Source organism: Spermophilus citellus (assembly GCF_964194105.1).
Source record: "Spermophilus citellus genome assembly, chromosome: 3".
Taxonomy (NCBI): domain Eukaryota; kingdom Metazoa; phylum Chordata; class Mammalia; order Rodentia; family Sciuridae; genus Spermophilus; species Spermophilus citellus.
This window is the reverse complement of record NC_138184.1, coordinates 135555310-135582225: the sequence shown is the minus strand read 5'-3', so window position 1 is coordinate 135582225 and position 26916 is coordinate 135555310. Positions and strand designations below refer to the sequence as shown.

Here is a 26916-nt window from a genome sequence, read left to right as displayed (position 1 = left end):
AGAGAAAAAATGCAAAACAGAATTTGTCCAAGATCTGGTGTTGTGCTCTGTTTACCAATCTAGAACATGGACAGATGTATGGAATTGCAATGGTTTACTGATTAGTATAAATAGTTAAAATGTTAACATGCTAACAGGTGGAATGGTATAATTAACATAAGAAAATTGAATATTGACATTCTCTAGTGCTGTACGTGTACAACATGAAAACCTGAGTCAGATCTGCTCTCCACAGACCCCAGATCCTGGGTGTCAGGGATGGTGAGCTTTGAGGCAGCTCTATAGGTTGAGATGAGTTATAAGATAAAACAACAGGACTGATAGAAAGTGAGAATGTCAACAAGACAAATGTATATTATGAATTTGTACTGTTTTTCTTTTAAAACAAAAGTAGAAGTGTGACTTTGGTAAGAGTCATGGTCTGAATTCACGTTGATGCTCTAAGCTTTAGTACTTCAGGATGGGACTGTATTTGGAGATGGGACATTGAAAGAGGTGATTAAATTCAAATGTGGCCCTTAGGAAGTCTGCCCTAATCCAATTCTACCAGTATCCCTTTAAGAGGAGAAAAATTTGTACACAAAGAGCCCCTGGTTCACATGCACACAGGGAAGCCCATATGAAGACACAGGGAGAAGGCAGCCACCTGCAAGTCTCAGAGGAAGACCTCAGAAGAAGCAAACTCTGGGGATCCCTTGACCTTGAACTTCCAACCTCCAGAATGGTGAGAAAAAATGTGTGTGATTTAAGTCACCAGTTTGTGACACTGTGCTATGGCATCCTTAGCAGACTAATGCAATGAGATTGTGAAAAAGGAAAGCAAGCGCCTAGCCCTGTCACAACATCTTCTTTGTCAAAATACACAACTGCCAGTCTCTGGTGCCACTGAAACTCACCACACTCCTGTGTTCCACATGCATGTCACGCAGACCCCTGCTTCCATGTCTTTATTATTAAAACTGTAATTATGATAGCTATTCTTTTAAACTCTGAAGCATTTACACAGTATCACTACGAATATTTGAGTCCCTGGATACCTAGGCATCTGTCACAGAGCCACCTACAATGAACAGTTGTCATACCACCTGGCACACTGCCCTTGACATAGCAGTGACTGCTACTTAGGTGAATCCATAAATGTGGTAACATTTTTCTATTTTAGTTTAACATATTAGTAAATGTCACTGAGGCTGAAGCCCCAAGGGTCACTGTCCACCCGGCAGTGGTGGGCAGGCAGCACAGGTTACCACAGCTGGCAGCACCTGCAGTAATCCTCAATCAACAGGGAAGGTATTTATAACCACGGCTCCTACTCCTCCTCTGCCCACTAGAAACAAGGATGAAAGGGCTGACACTCTAGGTTTCCCCTTGAACATCTGCTACAGACAGAACCCTTTTTATCCTTTTCCTCTGTCCAGGCCTTGGATCTCTGAACTCATTTTTATTGAATTCCTCCTAGCTGTCCCAAGCTTTACCTCCACTTAGAGCAACCACTTTGGATTCTGGAAACACTCAGAATTTGAGCTTCCCCATCCCACTCCAAGGTGATGTACTCTAAAACTTTTATGAGCAAACTTTTAGTCACCATTAAAACAAAACAAAACAAAAACTGGTACCTATCTACAATTGACCTTTTCCAGACCATCCAAGCAGTTAGCATTCTTGGATTTGATGTGCATTTTTTTTCCCTATTCAGTTTTAGACCTTTTTTCCTACTTTTCATTATTATATGGGACATATCCCCAGTATTGTAAAACATACTGTTTTTAAATGAGAAGAAAAGTATCTTTTACTAGTGCCAAATGTGGTGGATAAACAAAGTCAAGCATAGGCCAGGAAGGAAGGGATCAGAGAGGGAGGAGAGAAGGGACCCAGACAGGTCCCCAACAGGTACAGTCATCAGTTCATTCTTCATATCACTAGGTACTAAAGAGAGATGTAAACAGCCCAGGATTAAATCTCAATCCTCTATGGCATTTTTTTTCCTAATACATGCCTATCCCAATCTTACACATATTAATATGCAACTGATTCAGCCATTTCTCAAGCCAATAGCACCCCTCCCTGTGAACAGGGACAGCTCCTTGTCCATCCTCCCTGGGCATTCAGTGGTCAGGGGAGTTGTCTGCCCATACATGTAATAGCTGGACTCTCCTGGCTCCTTATTCCACCCAGAGAATCCCTCTCTATCATGAAGGAACCTGAGCTCCTGCACAGCCCAATTCACCAGCGTAGCCTCTGAGAGACCCTTTGATATTGAACAGCTGCAGCTTCTAGCCTCCTACCCTCAGCAGGAACTATATCCAACGGAGTTCTGTCTGTATCATAGTGTCCACCCTTTTTTGGAAAGCAAGGTTCAAGTCTTTGAAAATTTCCCCACTCCCCACTCTTTCACATACAGTAGGCATTAAATAAATATTTACTGCATTTAATTTTAAATAATTAATGACATGTATTTGATTATTCAAATGTTAATAAAAAATAAACTCCAGAGTGATATCTTGCCCTTGTTTAATACTCTGCAACATAAATAGATGGAATCAGGGAAAGGAAGTTTCCTTAGAGATAGGCAAGAGATATGAGAGATTAATATTCTGTAGAATTATAATTTTAGTGTTGTCAAGGACCACAGATGTAATAATATTTTTTTTCCTCCAAAATACAAAACTTCAGGCATTTATGGATTACTGCTATGCCTCAGATACTGGCCAGTTGGTGAGTAAAGGACATAGAGTTACTGAAATTACAAATACATCCTCTAGCTATTATCGTGTGTATGTGTGTGTGTGTGTGTGTGTGTTTTACAGGAGATTTACTACTAAGATACATCTCCAACTTTTTGTTTTTCTTTTTGAGATCAGGCCTCACTAACTTTTGAGGCCAACCTTAAAATTGCAATCCTCCTGCCTCAGCCTCCTGAGCCTCTGGAATTACAGGCATGCATCATGGTGCCCAACTATAACTACTATCTTAAAAGCCATTTTCTCCTAAGTCTAGAAAGTTCTGAGCTTTTAAAGTAGAAATCGCAAACACAGGAAATTTAACAAACATCCAAAATGCTGGAACAACTAGGACAGAGTTTGGGTAAAGGATGCTTACTCAGTGCCGCTTTCAACCATCTGGGTGAGGAGAGAGATGCCGTCCAGGTTTATAAACTCCTGGGCAAAGGTGACATCCCGGGAGAGGCTGGCCAGGTCCTTCAGGGCCTCCAGTTTGGCATCCATGCTTGACGACTGGATTCGTTCATGGAGCTGCTGGGCATTTTGAGCCTCAAGGGGGGCAAAAACAAAGGGAACATTGTTCAAAAAGGAAAGCACAACAGCACAAAAAAATAATATCTCCATGAGAAATACAGACATGGAGGTCCCAAATATGAACATACACTGTAGAGTAGGCATCTCAAAGGTAGGTTCCTCCTGCAGAGACTCCACCTCCATTCCCTTGGCAGTGGGCACCAGGAGCTTTTTTTTTTTTATTATTGGTTGTTCACAACATTACAAAGCTCTTGACATATCATATTTCATACATTAGATTGAAGTGGGTTATGAACCCCCAATTTTACCCCAAATGCAGATTGCAGAATCACGTCGGTTACACATCCACAATTTTACATAATTCCCTATTAGTAATTGTTGTATTCTGCTACCTTTCCTATCCCCTACTATCCCCCCTCCCCTCCCCTCCCATCTTCTCTCTCTACCCCATCTACTGTAATTCATTTCTCTCCTTGTTTATTTCCCCATTCCCCTCACAACCTCTTATATGTAATTTTGTATAGCAATGAGGGTCTCCCTTCATTTCCATGCAATTTCCCTTTTCTCTCCCTTTCCCTCCCATCTCAAGTCTCTGTTTAATGTTAATCTATTCTTCCTGCTCTTCCTCCCTACTCTGTTCATAGTTGCTCTCATTATATCAAAGAAGACATTTGGTATTTGTTTTTTAGGGATTGGCTAGCTTCACTAAGCATAATCTGCTCTAGTGCCATCCATTTCCCTGCAAATTCTATGATTTTGTCATTTTTTATTGCTGCATAGTACTCCATTGTGTATAGATGCCACATTTTTTTTTATCCATTCATCTATTGAAGGGCATCTGGGTTGGTTCTACAGTCTAGCTATTGTGAATTGTGCTGCTATGAACATCGATGTGGCAGTATCCCTGTAGCATGCTCTTTTAAGGTCTTTGGGGAATAGTCCAAGAAGGGCAATAGCAGGGTCAAATGGTGGTTCCATTCCCAGCGTTCCCAGGAATCTCCAAACTGCTTTCCAAATTGGCCGCACCAATTTGCAGTCCCATCAGCAATGTACAAGTGTACCCTTTTCTCCACATCCTCGCCAGCACTTGTTGTTGTTTGACTTCAGAATGGCTGCCAATCTTACTGGAGTGAGATGGTATCTTAGGGTGGTTTTGATTTGCATTTCTCTGACTGCTAGAGATGGAGAGCATTTTTTCATGTACTTGATGATCAGGAGCTTCTTTTGATAGAACTTGTCATTTCCATTTCAAGGAACAGCAGGGCAAGAGCACCGGGATATTAAAGCAGCAGAAACCAAACAGTGGCGTGGCAGAGGGGAGGGAGAGTCACGGTGGAATGTTTACTTTGTAAGTAAAATTATTATCTGGAAGTGACAAAAAGCTATCTGCTCAGTTAAGCAATCAGACAAATGCAAAGGGCATGCTAGCCCATTCTGTCAGGGCTCTGAGCAACAACTACATACTACATTGTGAAGCTTCATTAGACACCCAAACCACCTTTCCAGGCTACTGAAAATCTTGCAGCAGGATGTGCTGCCTGCAAATCCAATTTTCAACAACATGTGTTTCACAGCATTGGCTACCTTCTGTGCAAACTTAAAACAAAATAATCAAGAAAGCCAAATGAACAGCTATGCCTAGGACTGCAGTTCTCCTTGGTAAGGCGTCTGCATTCGGCTTCTACATGCAGGAGAGAAAGGCCGGGGTGGACTCTGGATGATGTGTAGTTTATGTGTCTCATTCGTTCATATTAAGACAAGGTCTCTATACCAATTTTCAGTTGGGACAGGAAATAAGAAAAATGTTTTTTTTTTTTTTTGTAATATAAATAACTGAACATCTGTTGTAGTTATTTAACTCAAAATTGCAGTGGTTTAAGTACTCTGCCATCTTCACATTCTCCTTCTCAGTCAAGGTTTCTAGACCTACTTTTCAGTTGTGGCAGGAAATAAGAAAAATAATTTTTTCTTAATAGAAATAACTGAACATCTGCTGTCGTTATTTAACTCACAATTGCAGTGGTTCAAGTACTCTGCCATCTTCACATTCTCCTTCTCAGGTACTCACTTCCTCCTTTGCAACTCTATTGTACTTTAGAGAAAAGGGAAGATGGGGTCTGCTGTGGTTTGACCCCCAAGGGCTCATGTGCTGGAAACGTGGTCGCTATCTGGACATGTTAAGAAGTGGTAGGTCCTTTAAGAGGTAAAATTTAGGGAAAGGTTATTACTGGCCCCTCCCTGCTCATGTTCTGACTTCCTGTACTACCTTGTGATATCTCTTTCTCGCAGGCTCTCTCCACCATGGCTTCCACCATGAGGTCCTCACCAGAGCTGAGCTGACTGCCATTGCCAAGCCCTTGAACCTCCAGAACTGTGAGCTAAACAAACCTCTTTTCTTTGCAAGTTATCTAGTGTCAGGTATTTCATTATAGTCACAGAAAACAGACTAATACAGGGTATTTGACCCCAATGATGAGCTTTCTTTCCTAAATGAAGGACACTCTATGGACTAGGAGAGGGTTAGACTGCAGAGTAAAAGTAGGGAATCCATAAAGATAATGAGAGCAAAAAGACTCTAACTCAACAGGCCCCACAGAAACAGCCTCACCCTCCTGGACCATTTCCCTTCACTGACACCGGTAAGCAATCCCCACGGAGATAAGTAGATTTACCCAGGACATCAATGCAATTCTTTAGTAACCATGCCAAGGATGAACACATGAGCCATCACTTGGTCAGAGATATCCTAGAATCTCCCATTTTATTATAACAAAGACAGATACTTTGCACCAGATATTAGAAAGAAGGAGGAGGAGAATGAGAACACTCCTTACAGATTCACTGATTCCCAAATAACTGCAAAGGCCCTCAAATACTAAATGCCAAAATTTGTTAAAGAGACAGTAGAAAGCTGAGTGAGAACTTATCTTTTAAAACTGTTTAAAGGTACATGATTAGCAAAAATTTTCAAATGGATATATATCATTCCAATGGATATTTCTAATGGATATAATAATATTGAACTATAATAGTTGACCCAAGTGTATCACCTCAAATTCCTTGGAAAATATACTTTTTTTTTTCAAGTAGGAAATCTGCATTTACTATACAGATTATGATAAAAAGTACTCAAAAATTCTTTGTTATTATTAAAGATAACTAACAGGGTTTGGTGATGTTAAAACTATCAATAAAAAAAAATGTGTGTCTGTGATTGTGTCACCTAGCACTTTTGATGAGCCACTGTTCTAAATACTATCATTAAGTAATTTATTTCATATGCATAACAGTCCTACCACCTAAGTACTTTCATTTTATTAATTTAATAAAGAAAACTGAAGCCACAAAAAGGTTAAGTAACTTGCCCAAAGTCACACAGATGATCAGTATTGAAACTAAGATAAAACCAAGGCCGCTGGACCCTAGAGAACCATGCTCTAAACAGTGGGTTTCAATTGTTGCATGCACAAGAATTATCTGAAAAACTTCTTAAAACACAGATCCCTAGGCCACCTCTGGAGTTTCTTGTTTCTACAGCTTGAGGTGGGGTCCCCCAAATTACATGCTGAACAAACTCCCAGGTGCTGCTGATGCTTCTGGTCCCTAATCATATGCTGAGACCTACTGCTCTAAATCACTGAGGACATTGCATCTTGCAGAGATGATGGAATGTGTATCTCTGATTGAGCCTTCCAATTACCACCTCATTTTCCCCAGCTGGGGCACAATGAGCCCATCAGGATTTACTGTACCAAAAAAAAAAAAGAAAAAAAAGAAAATCTACTTGTTCTAGTAAAGGCTATGCATTTCTCAGAAAGAACTTTTGCTAAGAAAATAATGGGAAAAAAGTCGATTAGATGGAAGCGAGGCAAATGGAATTTATGAGACCATTCCTTTCTACTTCATTTGTCTGTCTTTGATATGTTACCTACTTTAGAGTAAATAAATAAGTAAAATTTAAAATAAGTGAAAAGATACAACAGAAACTTGAAAAGGACAAAAGTCCCAAACAGAGGAATCAAGACCGAACAGTTCCAAATCCCAAGACTGCTAGGGGGTTGCTGCTATGGAATTAAGTTATTTTAGCAAGGCAATCACACATCAGAGTAGCAAAGCAATACCCTGCCTTGTTGGGGTCTCAGCCAGGAAGTCACACTAAGACCAGTATTAAAGGTCCTCCAGATGGTGCCCAACTGCAACATTCAAAGGTCATAAGATGCAACAGCTTGAAACGTTCCTATGGAGCCTTTCTCTCCTCCTGGCCCCGGTGTCTGAGTATAGGTCCTGTTCTCAGGGTGCTGTTTTTTAGTGTTCCCAGCAGGCCTTGCTCCTTCCCATGGTATCATGATCTAGGGAGGCAACTCTTCTTAAAGGTGTAGGATTCCCATGGGGTTTGCTTTGGGATATGCTTTCCTCTTTGTTTCAGAACCACTGGAGGACACATCATTAATGAGAATCAGGTACCGTGGCCAGCAAGGTAAGTCACCTTGAAAGGCTCCCTGAATTAGGAGCAACTTCCTTCCAACTCTGTCCCTGGCTGCTCTGGACCCTTAGTGAACTTCTCTCCACCCTCATTTTCCCCATCAGTAGGTACAGGGAGGAACTGTGATAGGATCATGGTTAAGGTTTCCTGCAACCCACAGAGTGACAGATTACTTCCCACCTGGGCAAGAACCCCATCAAGGAGTCTGCCAAGAGAAAGTGTTCCAGGTGAGTCTCCAACATGACTTTGAATCAAAATATTATGTCAAGCTGCTGGGACATCGTTAATGTAATATATTTTCAGTTGGAACCAGAACTGATATGTATTCTTTTTGTCTTCTCTAAACAATCAGGATAGAAAAATTTTTATCATACAAAATAAAAGGGAATAAACGTTTTTATGATTAAAATGTTTGTATTAGCAAGAAAAAAATATATTTTGGACACCAATTATTGTAGTCCCCTTTAGATTTAATTTTACTTGGCCTCTACTCACACAAAATCTTTATATAATTATTGATTTGAAAACAGTGCCAAACCCCAAAATCTCCAAATACTAATTTATCAAATATTTCCAGAAAGCTTACTCTGAGCCTGGCACCATCCTGTACATTGCAATAGACAAGACAATCAAATTTCTCAACTTCCTGGGGCTGACCCATTTTCCGGTGGGAGATGAACATTTTTTTTTTAATTAGAAATAAAAAAAATCAATACAATATTGCTAAGTTTCATTGCAAAAATCTAAAATGGAAGGACATGATAGAAAGTGACTGGTGGCTTCTTTAGATGGGGTGGTTTTCAGGGACAAGCTATCTAAGGAAGTAGCATTCATGCAATGATCTGAGGAACAGAGAGCCAAACACACTGGGGAGGGGGAAGTATCCTGGGATGTAGGAATGATTAGCACAGAAATCTCTCTAGGAAACATAAGCCTGGCATGTCTGGAGGGACATAGAACCAGTGTGTGTGGAGTTAGTGGGCAAGGAGCAGAGAAGAGGGAGAAAGGATGGAGAAAAGATAAGGAAGATGTGCTAGGGTGTTCTGGAGCATGCAAAGATAGGGGAGTTCTGGTTGATGATGTGTTTCCCTTCAGTGATGCATTTAAATATCTGCAACAGAGACCTGGAGCACTGAGTGGGAGCACCTAAAACAGCATTTATATGCACACTAGAAGCCCTGTTCAATAGAACAATGGTGAAACACTCAGGACACAGGATGAAATAAATGGAATTAAAAATCAAACTTTCAGAGAATGTAAGACACCATAGGTGCAGCCTCATGACAGAATAATGGAGAAAATTTCCAGGATGCAAATATATTTTATTATTTGTGAAGGCAGGGCTGTATGTATGCAAGGCTGTGTGGATCCATTAGAATCGAAACTCCAGAAGAGGAAAGTTGTTAGATTTGCTCTCAACACTATATTCCCAGCATCTAAAACAGTGCTTGGCACTTACTAGGAGTTTAAAGAAAAGTCACCAAATGAATGAATAAGTAAATGGATATATATATTCATGTACGCACACATACATTCATATATTTGCATACAAATAACCAAAGAAAGCAAATCAGGATGGCTTATGCTTAATGATGAATCATAATATTTCACAAAATTTTCTTTGTGGCAAGCATAATTTTTTCCATAATGTTATTTTTTTTCCATAAAGATTCTATTTTTATATTTGAGAAGAAAGAACATTACTAAAACGTAAGGTGGAAACCAGTTGTGGTGTTGCACTCCTGTGATTCCATCTACTTGGGAGGTGGAGGCAGGAAGAACACAAGTTTGAGGCCAGCCTCAAACTTAGCAAGACCCTATCTCAAAGTAAAAAACAAAAAGGGTTAGGCATGCAGATCAGTGACAAAGAGCCCCTGGGTTCACTCAATCCCCAGTACCAGAAAAAAACAAGTTAATAAAATGACCTTACTTCCAACTTTTTTCAACCAATCAGCACACCACACACACACACACACACACACACACACACACACACACACACAACATCTTAAAGTTGTGTAAGTGACTGTATCCAATAGTAATTTTTCTGGTATTGTTCTAAGGATAGAAAACAAGTTTCACTTAGGGTCACTCAAACAGCTGGAGGTGGCTGCCTCCTATTCAGGAAAGGGAACAGTTCTGGGCCCTGGTCCAGGTAGAAGCAGCCCACGGGGGATCAAGTAGTAGCCACAGGAAGAAGTACTGGTGTGTGGGTTCTGAAAACTTACCACCTCTGTTCTTGAAGGGTCTAGTTAAAATCACCCCCAGGAACTGCCAGCATGGTTCTGGGTCCATTATACCCTTTAAAAAGTGACTTTTAAGTCCATAAACTCAATAGATATTCTCAGATATTTTGCACCTAATAATGACCAGCAATCTAACTGTACTTCCCTAGAATGTTTATAAAAGATTCCTTCACACCTTTCTTTCTCTCCACAAGCCTCCCCTAGCTCCTGACCCTTCCCCTGCCAGCTCACATTTTATTGAGGAAATCAGAGCAAACAGTCAGGAGCTCTCACTTCTAAGAGCACCTGCTCCTCAGCGCTTCCCTCATGCTCTGCCTCCTCCTGATACTAAGCACGAAGCGCCCCATTTCCTGCCAGAGATCAGCCTGTCCCCTGGGCTGCGAAGCCTTCCTCCTCTTTACCTTCTCCAGCAGTCTACTTCAAAAATTATCCCTCTTGCTTCTGTATCATCGGATTCTCTCTCTCTGCAGTTGATCGCTTCCAGCTGCAAAACTCTCCAATGGCTCTTGTCTTACAAAACAAACAAAAATGTACACACACCTCCATCCATCCCAGTTCCCCTCCTGCTGTCCCTCATTTCACTGCTCAGAAAAAGCTGTGCAGGGAGGAGTGGCTCTGAAGTCCCTGCCTCCACTCCACTCCACATCCTCCCTCTCCAATGAGGCCTCCATGCCCAGCCCTACAGGCAGGGTCTCCAGGGTGCTATCAGTACCCAAGAGGGCAGGTCCAGGGGCCTCTTCCCTCATCTAGTCTTCCTCATAGGCCCCACAGTTTTCCACATACCGAAGTCCTTTCTCCTCCCTGGAACTCCTTTCCTCTGTGGCTGACTTCTCTGAACTTGACAGTGCCCAGAGGGCTCTATGCTGAGCCCACTCCCCCACCTTCCCTGTGGTGACTCCTCTAGCCAACAGCTTGAAAGAACATTTGCACGGTCGTGGCTGGCACACCTGTTTCTCTCCAGGCTGCTCAACGTGGCACATACAGGAACTGCCTAGCTGACGTGTCCTCACAGGCACAGAATGAGCAGCTCAAATTCTTCAACACCGCACTCTCAAACCTTCTATTCTAGGAAACAGCGTACTGTTTGGCAAAATGTCAGGAGTATCCTGGAATATTTCCTCGAGGCCCGTATCATGATGCCCTGCTGTCTCACTCTCTAAAACACCCCTTCTAACCCTCCACATCCTGACAAGGCAGGAGGCCCCGGCCATCTGCCTGGACCGTCATCAGAAACTCCCAACATGTCCCTTTGCTATCCCTACAATCTGTTCTTGGGTAGCAGCCTTCACCGGCTTCTTCTCCCTGAGTTAGGCTTCCTAGAGCAAGGGCAAGAAAAAGAATCTAAGCCATTTTACAGCCTTTTTTAGTTTCTCAAACAAGTCAAAAAAATTTGAAAAGTCATAAACTGCTAATGGTCTTATTGTTAAGAATCTCTGAGAACCCGAATCCTCTGAGTGACTGAGATAATATCGTTTTTCTTATTAACAGAGGAACTAGCCCCAAAAATCCCTGTGACAGGCACTCTGACCTAGATAATTGTCTTACTGGTTCCCCAAACATGAGGGAGCAGACAGGAAGGATTAGGCTTCGAGCTGAGAAGGCAACAGAAAGTTACTTAATGAGCAGCTGGTTCTATGTCCACAGGGGCCAAGATGAGGAATAATGGGCAAGAAGAATTCAGTTCGTATACTTCTGAGGCTCTTCAGAAAATCTTAGTTTGGGATACTGAAATAGGCTGTATAAATTGGCATTCATACCCTGACTCCACAGCAGCTTTTTCCCTCACACCTTGATTGCCTAACAGTATAGATTTTCATCTCTTTTAAGACAGGGGTTGAGCTTTTCTCTTTTACAGGTATATTTATCACCTGTCTTTGGGGGCAATTTCCTTATTCATTCATAAAGGATCCAGTAAATAAAGGCATTAGCCCTCTATCATGCTTTTTTTTTTTTTTTTTTTTTTTTTTTTTTTACTTTGTGTCTGGAATTCATTCCAATCATAAAGGTTTGAGAGGGTGTTTGGGTTTTTTTTTAAGTTTTTTGGTAGTCAAATTTATTGATCTTTTTCTTTATGACTTCTGGGCTTCATGCCCTATTTGGAAAGGTTCTCTCCACTCCAAACCCCAAAAAATAGATGCATTGTGAGGACTTTTTAAAACAAAAATTTCAGCAGGGCACGGTGGTGCACGCCTGTAATTCTAGCTGCTACGGAGGCTGAGGCAAGAGGATAATGAGTTCAAAGCCAGCCTCAGCAATGGTGAGGCACTAAGCAACTCAGTGAGATCTTGTCTCTAAATAAAATACAAAAAAGGGCTGGGTGTGGCTCACTGTTTGAGCATCCCTGAGTTCAATCCCTGGTACCCCCCCCAAAAAAAAAATTCAGAAAGTGAAAACAATGCTCTGGTAATACAAACAGCTACCAAAACCTGTTTAAAAATATGTCTCAGATTTGACTTCCATAGTTGGGATCACGGCAGGGAGGGAGACAGAGATGTGGCTCAGCTGCCCAGTTCGAAGCTCCCCAGCTCTGAACTGCTTGAAGCGTACACACATGTGCACACATTCCACAGATGTGGTCCTATCTATAGTTTTATGATACTGTGGAGACGGATAAAGATAGGATGCCAGAAAGATAGGTGCTTAGGATGGTCACTTGAGAGGATGGCCAGCACAGCAAAGGATCGCCAGCCAAGTACAAGGGTTTTCATGAGAAAAATAGTACAAGTTGTTCATTTAGATCTTTTTGTATTAACACTCTACTTCCTTAAGAAAAAAACTGTTCTGTGATAAAGAGTGACCAAAAAAAAAAAAAAAAAAAAAAAAACAACCCACAGACCACTTTTGCCAAAGTGGATGTAAAATAGCACAGCTACACTTTGCCAAAAAATGGAGCTTGTACATCTGTGTGAATGTGTTGGTGTGAGTGTGTGTGTGTGTGTGTGTGTGTGTGTGTGTGTGTTCTTATCTAGGTGCAGGAAGAGTTCAACTGTGGCAGATGTAGGGACTTTAAAAACTAGTATAATACACATCTACTGGTTTCCTTGTGACACTCTTACACTGCCTAACAAATTTGATGGTGTTGGTTTTTAAAAATAGATTCTTATTGTACGAGTAAAAAGTAGAAGAGCATTTGTGACCTATATTTTTCATGTGATTATACACAAAATTATTTAAAAATCTACTAGTAATAAATGAAGTTTACAGAATCCAAGCACCTTGCTATAGAGTTATTCTCAGTTCTAGACTCTGTGACCACAGCCACACCACAAGGCAACCGGTCTAAGTGCAGAATTCTGGGCCCCATTCTTAGACCTCCTAACTCAGCCTCCCTGTCAAGAACCAGATATGAGCATTTTTTTTAAATATATATATTTTTTAGTTGTAGTTGGACAGAATGCCTTTATTTTATTTATTTTTATTTGGTACTGAGTATTGAACCAGTGCCTCGCATGTATTAGATGAGCACTCTACCACTGAACCACAACCCCCAGCCCCCAGATATGAGCATTTTTAAAGTTCCACCACTGATCCAGGTTTGGGGCCACTGCCTTAGGAAATGCAAACCAGTCTTGTATAGGTAGACTCCCATTGTTAGACAGCACTTAATAATCAGCAGTGGAACACAAAACCAATAACAAAACAGGGTCATGGGTTTCTTTGAATTGCCTTTAATGAATAATTGAGTAACCTGTAGAAAAAAAACACAGGCATACTAACCCTAAGGATAAATAGGTGGAAACAAACAGAATCAATGAAGAAATACATCAAGAAGGAAAGATCTGCTGGAATCACTGTATACTTAGGATTTATGGCTGTAAGTTTCTTAATGTATTTCACAAGGAAGATTAGTAGTGCTGAACAAAGACAAAGTTTATTGGGACACTGGCCCCAGCACCTGCATTAACATAGAATTCATGTACAGAAAACACCCATCATCACCATGGGATGGTCACCATGATGATTCCAGAAAGGACCAACTAGGGTCAAAAATTCCCCCACCTGGGGACGATAATACGAAAGATAGTAGAATGAATCGGACATAACTTTCCTATGCTCATATATGAATATATGACCAGAGTCACTGCACATCATGTACAACCACAAGAAAGAGAAGTTATACTCCATGTATGTATGAAATGTCAAAAAACATTCTACTGTCATGTATAACTAGAAAGAAAGAAAGAAAGAAAGAAAGAAAGAAAGAAAGAAAGAAAGAAAGAAAGAAAGAAAGAAAAGAAATCCCCCACCCAATGTGACAGAGGACTCCAACATCAGATTGGTAAAGACTGCAGAAGATAGACCCCAGTTCTCACAGCAAACATAAAACAGTGATAAATTTAAAAGTGGCATTAACTTTCCTTTGTCTTTGTCTGCTCAGAGACAGCCCACCCTCTTTCTCTCCTGAGAGCGTTCTTTGCTGTCACTTATGATAAAAATTCTCTTCCTTGGCTTTTTATGTCTGACCTTAAATTTTCTTTTGTTAGGACATAAGAACCAAGGCTTGGAGCCTTGCTGCCCATGCTCCTGTGGCATCATCCTGTAAAACAGTACCTTGCACACTGACTTTCACCTCGGTCCATGGATTGAGGGGAGACTGAGGATCATCACAAATTTCAATGTGTCCCTGATGATAAGTCATGTCATGGTCTTAAAATGTTCACTTTAGGGATGCTGAAGACTTCACCCAATACCTAAACTTCCTTCCAAGAGTGACTTAGATTGTGGGGATTTTGTTCATGTACCCATGACAATAAAAGAGAACTGACTCCTTCTTAGAGAAAGCCTACATGAAAAGCTGAGTCTTTCTGATACTAAGGTGAAATAAAAGACAAGGTATACTCTTGCTGCTTGGCAAGCAGATGATTAACCTAGGATATACAGGAACTACAAAAACCAAATAAAACAATCATATCTTTAAGGGTCAAGGTAACATTAATTTGTGCTGAATCAAGAAGGCCAGCGTGAAATTGAACAAAATGGCTCAGGTCTCATTATGTAGCCCCTAGAAAAATAGAGACAAACTATAACCTCCATTAATTGGCAGGAGGCATCAGAAGCTCCAGCCGTGCAGTCCATTGAGCTCATTGCTGTGCTAAGAATTCAGGATGTTATGGGGTAAAATGCTTAAGAGTTTTTAAGCCTCTTTAATGTAATTTTCAACAAGAAGAATTTGTGGTAGTTCCAGTACCCACAGTCTAATTCTAGCCAGATGCTTTTCCCAATTTTTAAATTTATTTTTAGCCGACCACATGGCTTCAGTGGAAACTGAAAACGATAGTCAGACAGTTTTCATCACATACACAGTGTGAAAATAGTAACACTTGGTGTGTTTCTGTGTAGATTTTTTTTTTTTAGGAAAGCCATAAAATGCACTGTGAAATAATGTAGTTTAAATATGCTGATGTTACTATCCAGAGTCTCTCCCAGAAAGTCAGAAAGATCAAGATAAGCAACACAATCATCTACCATGATCTAAATACACTGCAGAATCTTGTTCAGCATCTTTTATTCAGAGACTTTCAAGTGTTCTATATAGAATCAGTGGTCAATGGCATAGCATAAGTGGCTTGAACTGCATTTTTATGAATTGTCATAAGAACTGACCAAAGCTGAGAAATGTTTAAATTCTCTTTATCTCCATCTCTCTCTCTCTCTCTCTCTCTCTCTCTCTCTCTCTCTCTCTCTCTCTCACCCACCCACCCACCCACACATACACACACACACATACACACACACATACCCTCTGACTCAGAAAGGAATTAACAAGCTTTGGTTTTGTTTTGCTTGTGAGCAACTGGCTGAAACCAATCATGACATCTCAGTTATCCCATCCATCATATAAGAAGTGTTAAATGACCCGGAAGCTCAAACTTCAAGGCTTCACAATCAATTTACTTTCTCTTACCCTGGAAGAAAATCTTCCTTCTCTACAATGGGAAATATGGAGGGGGCATTTCTGCCAATGCAGAATCTGCATGTGAAGACTTTCCAGAGCCCTTTTGTTATGCACTAAAGTCACCCACCAAAATCAGTCCCCCCAAATCAAAAACAGCCTGAGGGCAAAGAATATACTAGGTAGAGATGAACTAAGATCAACTTACTGGAGATGTAGTTAATCGAAGGATAGTGCCATTCTTTATTTCATTGCGATTCTGGAAAAGAAAAAAAAAAAAGACAGTCTTGGTCAATGTTCAAATAGAAGCTCAGAGAAGAAGAAACAAAGCCAGGTCTAGGGTTGTGGCTCAGTGATCGAGCGCTTGCCTACCATGTGTGAGGCACTGGCTTCGATTATCAGTACCACATATAACTAAGTGAGTAAAATAAAGGTCCATCAAAAACTAAAATTTAAAAGAAGGAGGAGGAGGAGGAGGAGGAGAAACAAAGCCAAATATAGCCTAGTATCCAAACTAGATAATAAATTGAGTTTTTTTTTTTTTTTTTTTGAGGCAGGGATAGGTATACTGGGATTGAACCCAGCCACATCCCAAGCCCTTTTTGTTTTTTATTTTGTAATAGGGTCTCACTAAGTAACTTTAGGGCCTTGCTAAGTTCCTAAGACTGGCTTTGAACTTTTGATCTTCATGCCTCAGCCTCCTGAACTGCTAGTATTATAAGCATGTGTCACCATGCCCGGCAATGATAAGCATTTTTTTGATTCACCTTATTCTCACTTCAGTAGTATTTTTTAAATTATTTTTAAAAAATTTCAACCAGGGTTCCAGATGTGTTGACTTTATATCAAGTCTCAGATAATGTTCAGCACAGAGTAAGTAAACACAAACCTAAAGAACAGGAATAAGGGACCCAAGAACAGCAAACAAAAAAGAAATAATTTTAAAGTTTCTTCAGGGAATATGACCTAGCATTTCTACTCCTATATCTATATCTGAAAGTACTGAAAACACGTATCCACACAAAAACTTGTATACTAATGTTCATAGAAACACTATTCACAATAGGCCATACGTGGAAACAATCCACATGTCCATCAACTGGGGAACAGATAAATAAAAGTGGTCTATCCAGTCAATGGGAAATTATTAGGTCATGAAGAGAAATGAAGTATTGATACAGGCTATAACATGGATGAACCTTGAAAACAATAAACATAAGAAGCCAGACACAAAAAGACACATTTTATATGATTTCATTTATAGAAAATGTCCAGAACGGGCAAATCCATAGAAACAGGAAGCAGATCATGGATGCCAGGGGATAGGGAAGGGGAATCTCAGAGATTCATTGCTAATGGGTACAGAGTTTCTTTCCAGGGTGATGAAAATGTTCTACTATTAATTGTAGTGATAGTTGTACAACTCCATGAATATACTAAAAACTACCAAATTAAACAACTTTAAAAAGAGCCATTTGACCCAGTTATCTCACTCCTCAGTTTCTACACAAAGGACTTAAAATCAGTATATTACAATGACACAGCCACATCAATGTTTACAGCCACTCAACTCACTATAGAACGAACCTAGGTGCCCTTCAACAAATGAATGGATAAAGACAATGTGAGATTATACACACACACACACACATACACACACACACACACACACACACACACACACATATACCTATACAGTGGAATATTACTCAACCTTAAAGAAAAATTAAATTATGGCATTTGCAGGTAAATGGATGAAACTGGAGACTATCATGCTAAACAATAAGCCAATCCCACAAAAAACGAAGGCCCAGTGTTTTCTTTGATATACGCATGATAACTCACAATAAGGGCAGAAGAGCTAGGGAAGAATAGAGTTACCTTAGATTAGGTAGAGGAGAGTGAATGGAGGAGGGGGGGGTCTGAGGATAGGAAGAATAGTAGAATGAATCAGACATTATTACCCTATGTACATATATAACTACAAAAATGGTGGGGTTCTACATCATATATAACCAGAAAAATGAGAAATTATACTGCATTTATGCATGATGTATCATAGAGCACTCTACAGTCATGTATAACTAATTAAAACAAATTTTAAAAAAGAAAAAAAAGTGCAATTTGGTACATTAAGTATATCTCAATAAAGCTGTTAATTTTTTAAAGTTTAGAAGCCCTTTTTGTTAACATTTGCTTGTTCCTTCTGCATGTGGAGCAGATCCCAAGTCAGTCTGCCTGCACTTGGCAAGTAAATCGAGGTGAGCATGTTGAAGCCAGGACTCTGCATCGTGGGCACCATAACAGAATTACACTGGCAGTTTCATGTCCTTCCACCAGAGTCCTCCCCATGCTCAGTCTCCAGGAGGTGGCCTGCCAGGACCCAACCTGGCTGCATCCCCCACAAGAAGCCCTGAGGCCAGGAGGTACACAGAGGACCTTGAGGATGCTCTCCTGCATCAAGACAAGACACAAGCTGAAATTTGCTCAGGAAGCAGCAGATACAGAAGGTGGTGGCAAATTACTTGAGATGTCAAAGGCATCCCTTGCTTCCTCTGCCAATTCTGACTACTTACAACAGATTTTTACTTTCTGTCACTGGGAATTGAACCCCGGTGGTGCTCTACCACTGAGTTCCATTTCCAGCCCTTATCATTGTTTATACTGAGACAGTAGCCCTCTGAATTGCTGAGGCTGGCCTTGAACTTGCAATCCTTCTGTCTCAACCTTCCAAGTACTTGTACCTGAGCTACAGTGTCCAGGTGGATAATGAATTTTCTAAAATGAACTACCTGAAAGGGGGCAGCCTTCAGGCCAGTCATCCCTCCCAAGGAAAACTGCATCTAAAGGTTTCAAACCAAGTGCAGGCGGGACTGAAACCCAACCCTGCTGAATGAAAACCCTATGGGGACTGCAATCTAAGGTGTCCCTGACACAATGGGCCACCTCTGAGTGAGCTTGCACCTAATAACTTCAAGTGTGCTGAATGGTCACTAGGCAGGGAGGCTCAGGATGGCACAATAAATTCATTTGTAAAATCCCTTCCACTCTAAAATTCTATGACTCTAATAAGAGAACTGAAGAAGATGGCAAACACTAATTAAGGAAAATTGGGGAAGCTGAACACATCACATACCTCTTCCCTGCTCATCTTCTAAACAAACAGAAATTCAGGAGCCAGAAGCCAGAGAACTAAAACAGCCTCTTGATTAGTGATAACAGAGAGCAAGCCCGGGAACCTGCAGACTAGAAAAATGAACCCTCAGGTGTGCTTCACCTGGTAAGTCAAGGCAAGTTCCTTCCCAAGGGGAGAAGGGAAAAGTGTATTCTTCCCTAATTTTCTAAACAAGTAGTAAAAGAGGCCAGGAAATAATTTAGAGATCATCTCCTGTCATGAAAATCTGGAGTAGAGGGTGAGGCATCCCTGATAACAGCATTAAACTCATCATTTCTTGAAAGGCACCAGGCTGAGGGTTCTTGTTTTTAATGCTTATTTAACCACGAAAAGAGCTCTTAGCCCCATTTTAAAGACTCAAAACCAAAGCTGCTAAGTTATTTATTTGTCCAACATTATGCACAAGACCAAGAGCCCAGGTCATCAGAAGCTGTGCTCTATCTACCTGGAGAAGAAAAGAAGATTCAGATCTTGTCTGTATCCTTACTGGGTAAGAGTCAGTTAATGTTCTTGAAAGGCAAGAGGGAAGAATGGAGTTAATTAATGCTCTGCAGATTCCCAGAGCTTGCCTGCCAAGTCCAGGAGTACATACAGGGTCCTGGGAAGGAGTAAGACAGGGGTGGAATTAAGCAGGTACATTCAGGCACTCCTGCTCTACTGACTCCTTACCTTCTGGAACCCAAGCAAGACTGCTTTGAAGAAAGGACCTTAAAGATTATTTGTTTGTTTAAAATGAAAGCAGGATATTTATATTAAAGGGATGCAGGAGGCATTAAACAAGATACAACAAAAAGCTCGTAACTCTCATATATCTGGGTTACCAAGACAAACTCAGAGACGACTGCAATCTAAATGCAAAGGTATGTGACCACTGAAACTTCACTGGAGTTCTCTTTGAAATGGCTAATTGAATTCTTTGGGGAGTGATTCATTTTTAAATGCCTATGGCACTATTTCTACATTTGTGTCATCCTTGTTTCATATTATTTTATTTCCCATACTGACTTAAAATCTTTTAAAAAGTCAGGGATTCCCACATTGCATTCCTCTGGGTGCATATCACCTCCATATTAATGCTGAAGTAGTTATAATTACTCCTAATAAACAAGCCTAAATTCCAAAAAATAATAAAATAAAAGCAGGCCAAGCATGTTGGCATTCACCTGTCATCCCAGCAAATTGGGAGGCTGAGGCAGGAGGATTGTAAGTTTGAAGCCAGCCTCAGCAATTTAGTGAGCCCTCAGCAATTTAGCAAGACCCTATCTCAAAATAAAACATAAAAAGGGCCAGGGATGTAGCTCCATGGTAAAGCACCCCAAGGTTCAATCCCAAGTACCAAAATTCATAAAAATAGATAAAAACTAAAGCATATTAAAAGCACTGATTGGCAGAGCTTCCTGCCTTGAAGCAGCTGGGCAGACTCAGTGCAAGCTACTTAACTGACCTGACCTAATGTTTCCTCCTCCTTAAACTGGGGTGAACAATTCATTGTTTAGAGAGTGTAGTGGGAACAAGAGGTGCCCTATGTGCTGGGCCTGTCCTGGGAAGGCTGAAGAGTGACATCTGCTTTTCCAGGGTGTGGGGCTCTCCTCCCCTGGCTGGGCCTTCTCAGTCAGCAGTCCATTCACCTTCTCTTCCTTCCTCTCCCCCATTTTGAAATCAGTGTTTTATATTCTGGAATAAAAGGAGATTTGCAGAAGAGCTATCTTTTTATCTCATATTTTTATTTAGAAAGAGGTAAGCTTCAGGTCCCACGAGAATGTAGACAAACTCAGAAAGGCAATGGCGGGCTCTGCTTTGGAGACTAAGCCCTAGTGGTAAGTAAAGGGGATGGAACCTCTTTGTGTGTGGATGACACCATTCGCTCTGTAATGAAGAATATCAACTGTTTTTACTCCAAGATTCTTTTAATCCCTCATCTCAAATTTCCTACCTGGGAATGCAAACCTTTTTAACCAAGGAAAAAAATCTGCCTGATGCTGTGATTTCATAAATTCTACCCAACCAGCCCAGAGCATGCCTAAGAGTGATGTGACTGACAGGATTGGACAAAAAAAGTCACTTTTATATGGAGACTTGGTACAGGTGGCATGGCTCCCCTCTGGCCCAGCTTCCTCTTGTGGAAAACAGGATAATGCCTACTTCCTGAGGTTATTAGGAGGACCCAAGATAATCCATTTAGAGTGCTTAGAATGAACGTGCAAATGTTCTCAGGGAAAAGAAAAAAGTTAGCTGTTTGTTATTAAGCATCAAAATAACATCCCAAATGTATATTGCTGTACCTTTATGTGTTTTCCACTAGTCTTTGCATGTCTTCTATTTAAAAAAACAAAAAATAGTGTGATCTATATTACTTTAAGACCAGTAGCATACATCCAGCAGAATAATAAATATTAACAAATGTTTGCCTCTTCTGTAATCAGAACAGCATGGCTATGGAGGAATTCTGCCTCAGAGCTACTTCACATCAGAGGCTGGGCACCTGTCACTCACTCTTTCATCCTACCCAGCCTTCCACATCTGTTTCAGAGGAGCATTCCTTGATGCAATCCTCCAAGTGCTGTGTGTGTGTGTGTGTGTGTGTGTGTGTGTGTGTGATTTTACTTATTTATCTTGTTTACTGGCCATCTTCCTCCATCTCTATAATGTTACCTCCATGAGAGCAGAAAGTATATCACTACTATATCACTTTGTATCAAGAACAGAGTTTGTATGGCCCCACATTTGGCTAGCACTCAGTAAATATTTATGGAATAAATGCCCTCATTTGGTGCCAGGAGCAGTTAGGAAGGACAGTGGAATGAGACGGACATTATTACCCTATATACATGTAGGATTACCCTACTAGTGTGAATCTGCACCATGTGCAGCCAGAGGAAAGCTCCATTTGTGTACAATGTGTCAAAATGCATTCACTGTCATGTGTAACTAATTAGAACAATTTTTTTAAATGCCTTCATCTACTATATGCCAGGCATAGATGAAGCACTGGGTCAAATACAAAATTAAATAGGACTAATTCTTGCCCTCTAGAAATTTAATAAAGAGAGAATAACATAATAATTATACTTGGGCTATGAAAAAGTTAAGGGTAAAGTATTATGTGAGGGTGACAGGTGGTGTTTCAGTACAAATGCGTGATGGGGGAGGGGAAGAGTGAGAAACTGAACAAATGCAGATAATAGTGCAGATAATACTCAAGAAGACCCTCTCAGCACAAGTGGAATTTCCCAGGGAAGAGAAAAAAACAGTGACATCCAAAGTTCTAAAGCATAAGAAGACATCTTCACAAAACAGAGAGAAGTCTTATGCTGTCACTTTGAACCAAGGATGAGTGAAGAATAGGAAGATGTGACATAAGACAGGTGACTAACCTTCAGCCATTTTTTTAAAAGGGGACAGAAATAAATGGGGAACAATTCTAGCCTTGATGTGCTGCTATGAATTTGTCCCCTGAAAAAGCCAGTTTGGCAATATGGTGGCCATATCCATTCATAGTAATAAGGGGAACCACAAGGCCCATGCTTTGGGAACCAGAGTGTCAGGTCCTGCTTCATTCAGGAGTCCAGAGCATCTGGGCTGAGAACCAGACACCATCTACCCCAGCCTCATGCTCAGCTGGACACTGAGACCTAAACCTTAGAGTCTACAAAAACAGCACCGTGTACACTTCCTCTGACTTTGGTAGTACAACTTTATTCTTCCAGGAGTCTGCTGCCTAGGCAAATGTCACAACTGACCATTGCAGAAACTTCCTGAAAGATCTGGAAACTCAAGTGAAAAACATCAACTGTTTTTACTCCAAAATTCTTTTAATCCCTCATCTCAAAATTCTCCGCTGTTTGCACCAATCCTAGATTCTAGTATCATGATCCATACAAACTTTGAAAGACTCACGTAATCAAAATTTGAATTCTCCATAGAGTCAACCTTCTATGGTGGACTTTGTTTCTGTTTTGTTTGTCTGTGATGATGTGTCAACTTGACTAGGCTACAGCAGTCACAAGTTACTTGAACAAACACTAGTCTTGATGTTGCCATGAAGGTATTTTGCAGATCTAATTAAGTCTACAATCAGCTGATTTTTACAAGAGTACTCCTAGATCATCTAGACGGGTCTGATTCAGTAAGTTGAAAGGGTTTAAAAACAGGCTGAGGGCTCCTTGAAGAGGAGAACATTCTGTGGGTAGATAGCAGATTTACTCAGTAGCCCAGAGTTCCAGCCTGCTTGATGGATTTCAGATTTCCATGCCCAGCCTGCATAATCACAAGGTGATAAATCTCTGGCAATAAATCTCTCCCTATATAGCTACCATGGGTTCAGCCTCTCTAGTTGAACCCTGACTCATATGCCTCTGCCCCCAAGTCATGCCACAGCTTTGCATGATGGTTCTCTCCCTTCTCAACTGCCTGTGTTGGTGATACCCAGGGAGCCAGATGTCTCAGGGCTAATCCAAGCAGCAACAACTGAGCCAGGGTTGCTTTCCCAGGCTGAACAAGGGACATCATTAAATGACATATACAAGTGTGTGGAGGAAGGAAAGAAATCAATGAGTCGATACTACCCTCCTACTGCAGAGAGGGGTTCTATAAAAATGAAGAATGTGTCCATCAACTCACAATGCCAAGAAAGTGTCACATGTCCTCTTTTTGGAAAGTAGCCTTTAATTCTCCAATTCTGGTGATGATCTTGAGACATCCCACTTCAGAATTACAAGGGCAGTATTGAAATGCAGATTTCTAGGGCTCCCACTCTGCACACTCTGCAGTCATGGGATCAGAGGTGTAGTACACTGCTTTTTCACTATGACCTCAAGTAATTCTGATGCACAATGAAGTTTAGAATAATCACAGTCTCTTTGTATGCACAAAAAGAGAAACAATCAAGAGTGAAAAGACAACCTGTGAAATGGGAGAAAATATCTACAAACGATGTATTTGACAAGACGATAGTATCCAGAATACATGAGGAACTAAAAAAAAAACAAAAAACAAAAAACAAAAACCCCAGAAAAGAACTCAATTGAAGAAAAACAAATAATCCTATTAAAAGTGGGCAACAGACCTAAATGCAGACTTCTTAAAAGAAGATATCCAAATAGGAAGAAGCCTATGGAAAAATGATCAACATTTCTAATCATCAGACAAAATGGAAATCAAAATTACAAAAGCTATTATTTCAACCCAGTAAGAATGGCTATCATCAAAAAGACCAAAGATACCAAGTGCTAGTGAGGATGTAGAAAAAAAGGGAACCCTTGTACCCCATTGGTGGGAATATAAATTAGTAGAGCCATTATGGAAAAGAATACAAAGTTTCCTCAAAAAATTAAAACCACAAATTACTCCAGCAACTCTACTCCTGGGTACATGCCCAAAGGAAATGAAATCAGTATGTTGAGGAGACATCTGTGCTTGTGTGCTTTCTGAGGCACTGTTTATTCACAGTAACCAAATAATGGAAACAACCTAAGTGCCCATCAACTAAGGAATGCATAAAGAAATGGCAGTCCGTGTACACAGTGGAATAGTATTAAGCCAAAAAAGAAAGAATGAGATAGTGTCAATTGCAGACAACATGGACAGAACTGGAGATCATTACATTAAAGAGAGAAGCCAGGCATAGAAAGAGAAGGACCGTGTGAGCTCACTCAGGTGTGGAATCTAAAAACACTGATCTCACAGATGCTGAGAGAGTAGAACGGTGGTTACCAGAGGCTGGGGAGTGTGGCAGGGAAGGAGGGAGGGACAGACAGGGAGAGGTGATCAATGGGTGCTGCATTACAATTAGACAGGAATTAGAAATTCTCATGTGCTATTTATTGCACAGTAGGGTGGCTATGGATAACAATTACATAACTGTATATTTCAGAAAACTAGAACAGATTTTGAATGTTTTCACAATAAAGAATTGACAAATATTTGGAGAGATAGACCTGCTTCCTCTGATTCAAACATCAAATGATGCATTGAAACATCACGTGGTATCCCATCGATACGTACAACTTTTATGTTTTTATGTATCAGTTAAAAAGCTAAGTATAACTTTAATTTTTTTAAAAAAACGAAACCTTTATGAGATTACCCAGCACACTGGAATTAAGTATTCTAAATTTCAAGATAATCTGAGGCAAACAAAACTAACAACAGCTCTTCAAAAATGAATAGGAGAAAAGAAACAGAAAGAACATTTTCTGCAAGGAGATGTCCTGCTTGCACACAATGCCCAAGGAGAATGACAAGTGGCCTGGGAGTGCCAGCTAGAGCCTGCTGTCATATTTACTCACACCGACCGTTCCAGACTGTGCTAGCCCCTGACATTCACAGACATCTCGACGAGACGTCTTTGTGTTTCTTTATAGAACCAGCTCATCCACTCAGCCTCTGTGTGGACTGGATAATAAGACCCTGCAGAAAAAATGTCATTGTTGTCATAGTTTTCACTCTGAAATGTATTTTCCTCAGTATGCCCACTTTCTACTTAGCCAGACAAATTAAGAAATATTGCCTGGACAAAAATTCAAGTTATGCTCCCCTTTCTGTCATTCAGCAAGGACAATTGAGGGTGGGGGAGGGGACACTTATGATCCCAGGGGTCCAGGATCTTAGGGGGCAGGCAGCTCCAGGTCCTTCTCCTTGACACAGACTCTCGTCCTCCTCCCTCCTTCCTGCCTATCTCTGTCTCTCTCTCCAGATGTGAGGTTCATCTCCAGATGTATTGCTGCAAAATAATGCAGTTCTTCAGGTTCATTATTTAATCATCACAAGCATTGATTTTGCAGATAAGCCTCATCCCTTCTGTCTGTTATGCGTCCACTGCTTGATCTTTACATCTTCAGGCTAATGAAACAACACAGGGCAGTATATGATAACGCTGGTTGCTAGGCTACAGAGCAATGCCTCTAGACAGAGGACTATGGATCTGACATTTAAGGAGGTATGTTAAGAATACCCTAAAATAAAATCTTATCCCCCAAATAGATGGTAGGGGGAGGTAGAAAGGAGAGGGTGAGGAAGAAGGATATAGGAGAAAAGGTAGCCAACACTTATAAATGTATATTTTTCGTAACTGATATTTTCTGGTTTGCCCCAGAGTTGCTCATCATTAGGGACGATGTGCCAACTGCCCCATTATAGCTGTATCATTTCACCTCCACCTCCATTAATAAGAAGATTTGTGGTTTGACTTTTCTACTCATTTTTTTCATGCTCTTAACTGGATTCCATTCTCAGTTGTCAGGTTTTTTCCCTTTAATAGTTTTACTGTGCACAGCTCTCAGATATCTTGTACCCAATTCCAAAAGCTGAAAATAAAAGAAGAATAAGACAGGTCTTAAGAGACGTATGTTAACGACCTATTTGTGGTCTAAAAACAGAGATGCTTAAGGTAAAGGATTGTTCCACAATGAATGGTTTGCTCTCTTTCAATCTGTAATAAGATCTGGGTCAGAAGGAGTGGGCATAGGAGGATAGCTCCCAGAAATCCAGGAGTCTAGCAAGATCCAGCAAGTCTGAGCAGGACATAAGGAGACTGCCTGTCCCCTTCGGTGTTTTAATCAAAAACCCGTAAAGATAAAGAACAATGTGTTTTTCTGGAGATGAACAAGCTTGCCTTAAAGGAACACTCACCATTCAATATCCCCTATAGCTTAAAAAAAAAAAAAAAGGAAATAAAGAGGTCCCCTGTTAGATAGATATGTCACACAGCAGAAGCAAGCCAACACTACTTAAGCCTGCTGCCTAGGCCCAGGATCAAAAGCTCAGGGTAGAGCTTCAGTCACATCCACGTTCCTCCACGATGAGATGCTATTGACTCTAATTTGTTAAACAGTGGTGGGAGGTAATCATTTAGATAAGAGCATTAC

The 26916-nt window shown here is 40.6% G+C and overlaps 1 protein-coding gene across 3 annotated transcripts in view; it reads right to left on the bottom strand.

The window, feature by feature from the left end:
• Nucleotides 1–26916, bottom strand: part of ELMO1 (engulfment and cell motility 1) — a 562967-nt gene that overhangs the window by 376183 nt on the left and 159868 nt on the right. For all 3 annotated transcript variants that reach the window (XM_081286788.1, XM_081286787.1, XM_081286789.1), the window contains exons 5-6: nt 16085–16135; nt 3100–3269 (exon numbers count right to left, since the gene is read on the bottom strand). In XM_081286788.1, coding sequence (XP_081142914.1) covers nt 3100–3269; nt 16085–16135 — 221 coding nt within the window. The remainder of the gene's footprint in view (nt 1–3099; nt 3270–16084; nt 16136–26916) is intronic.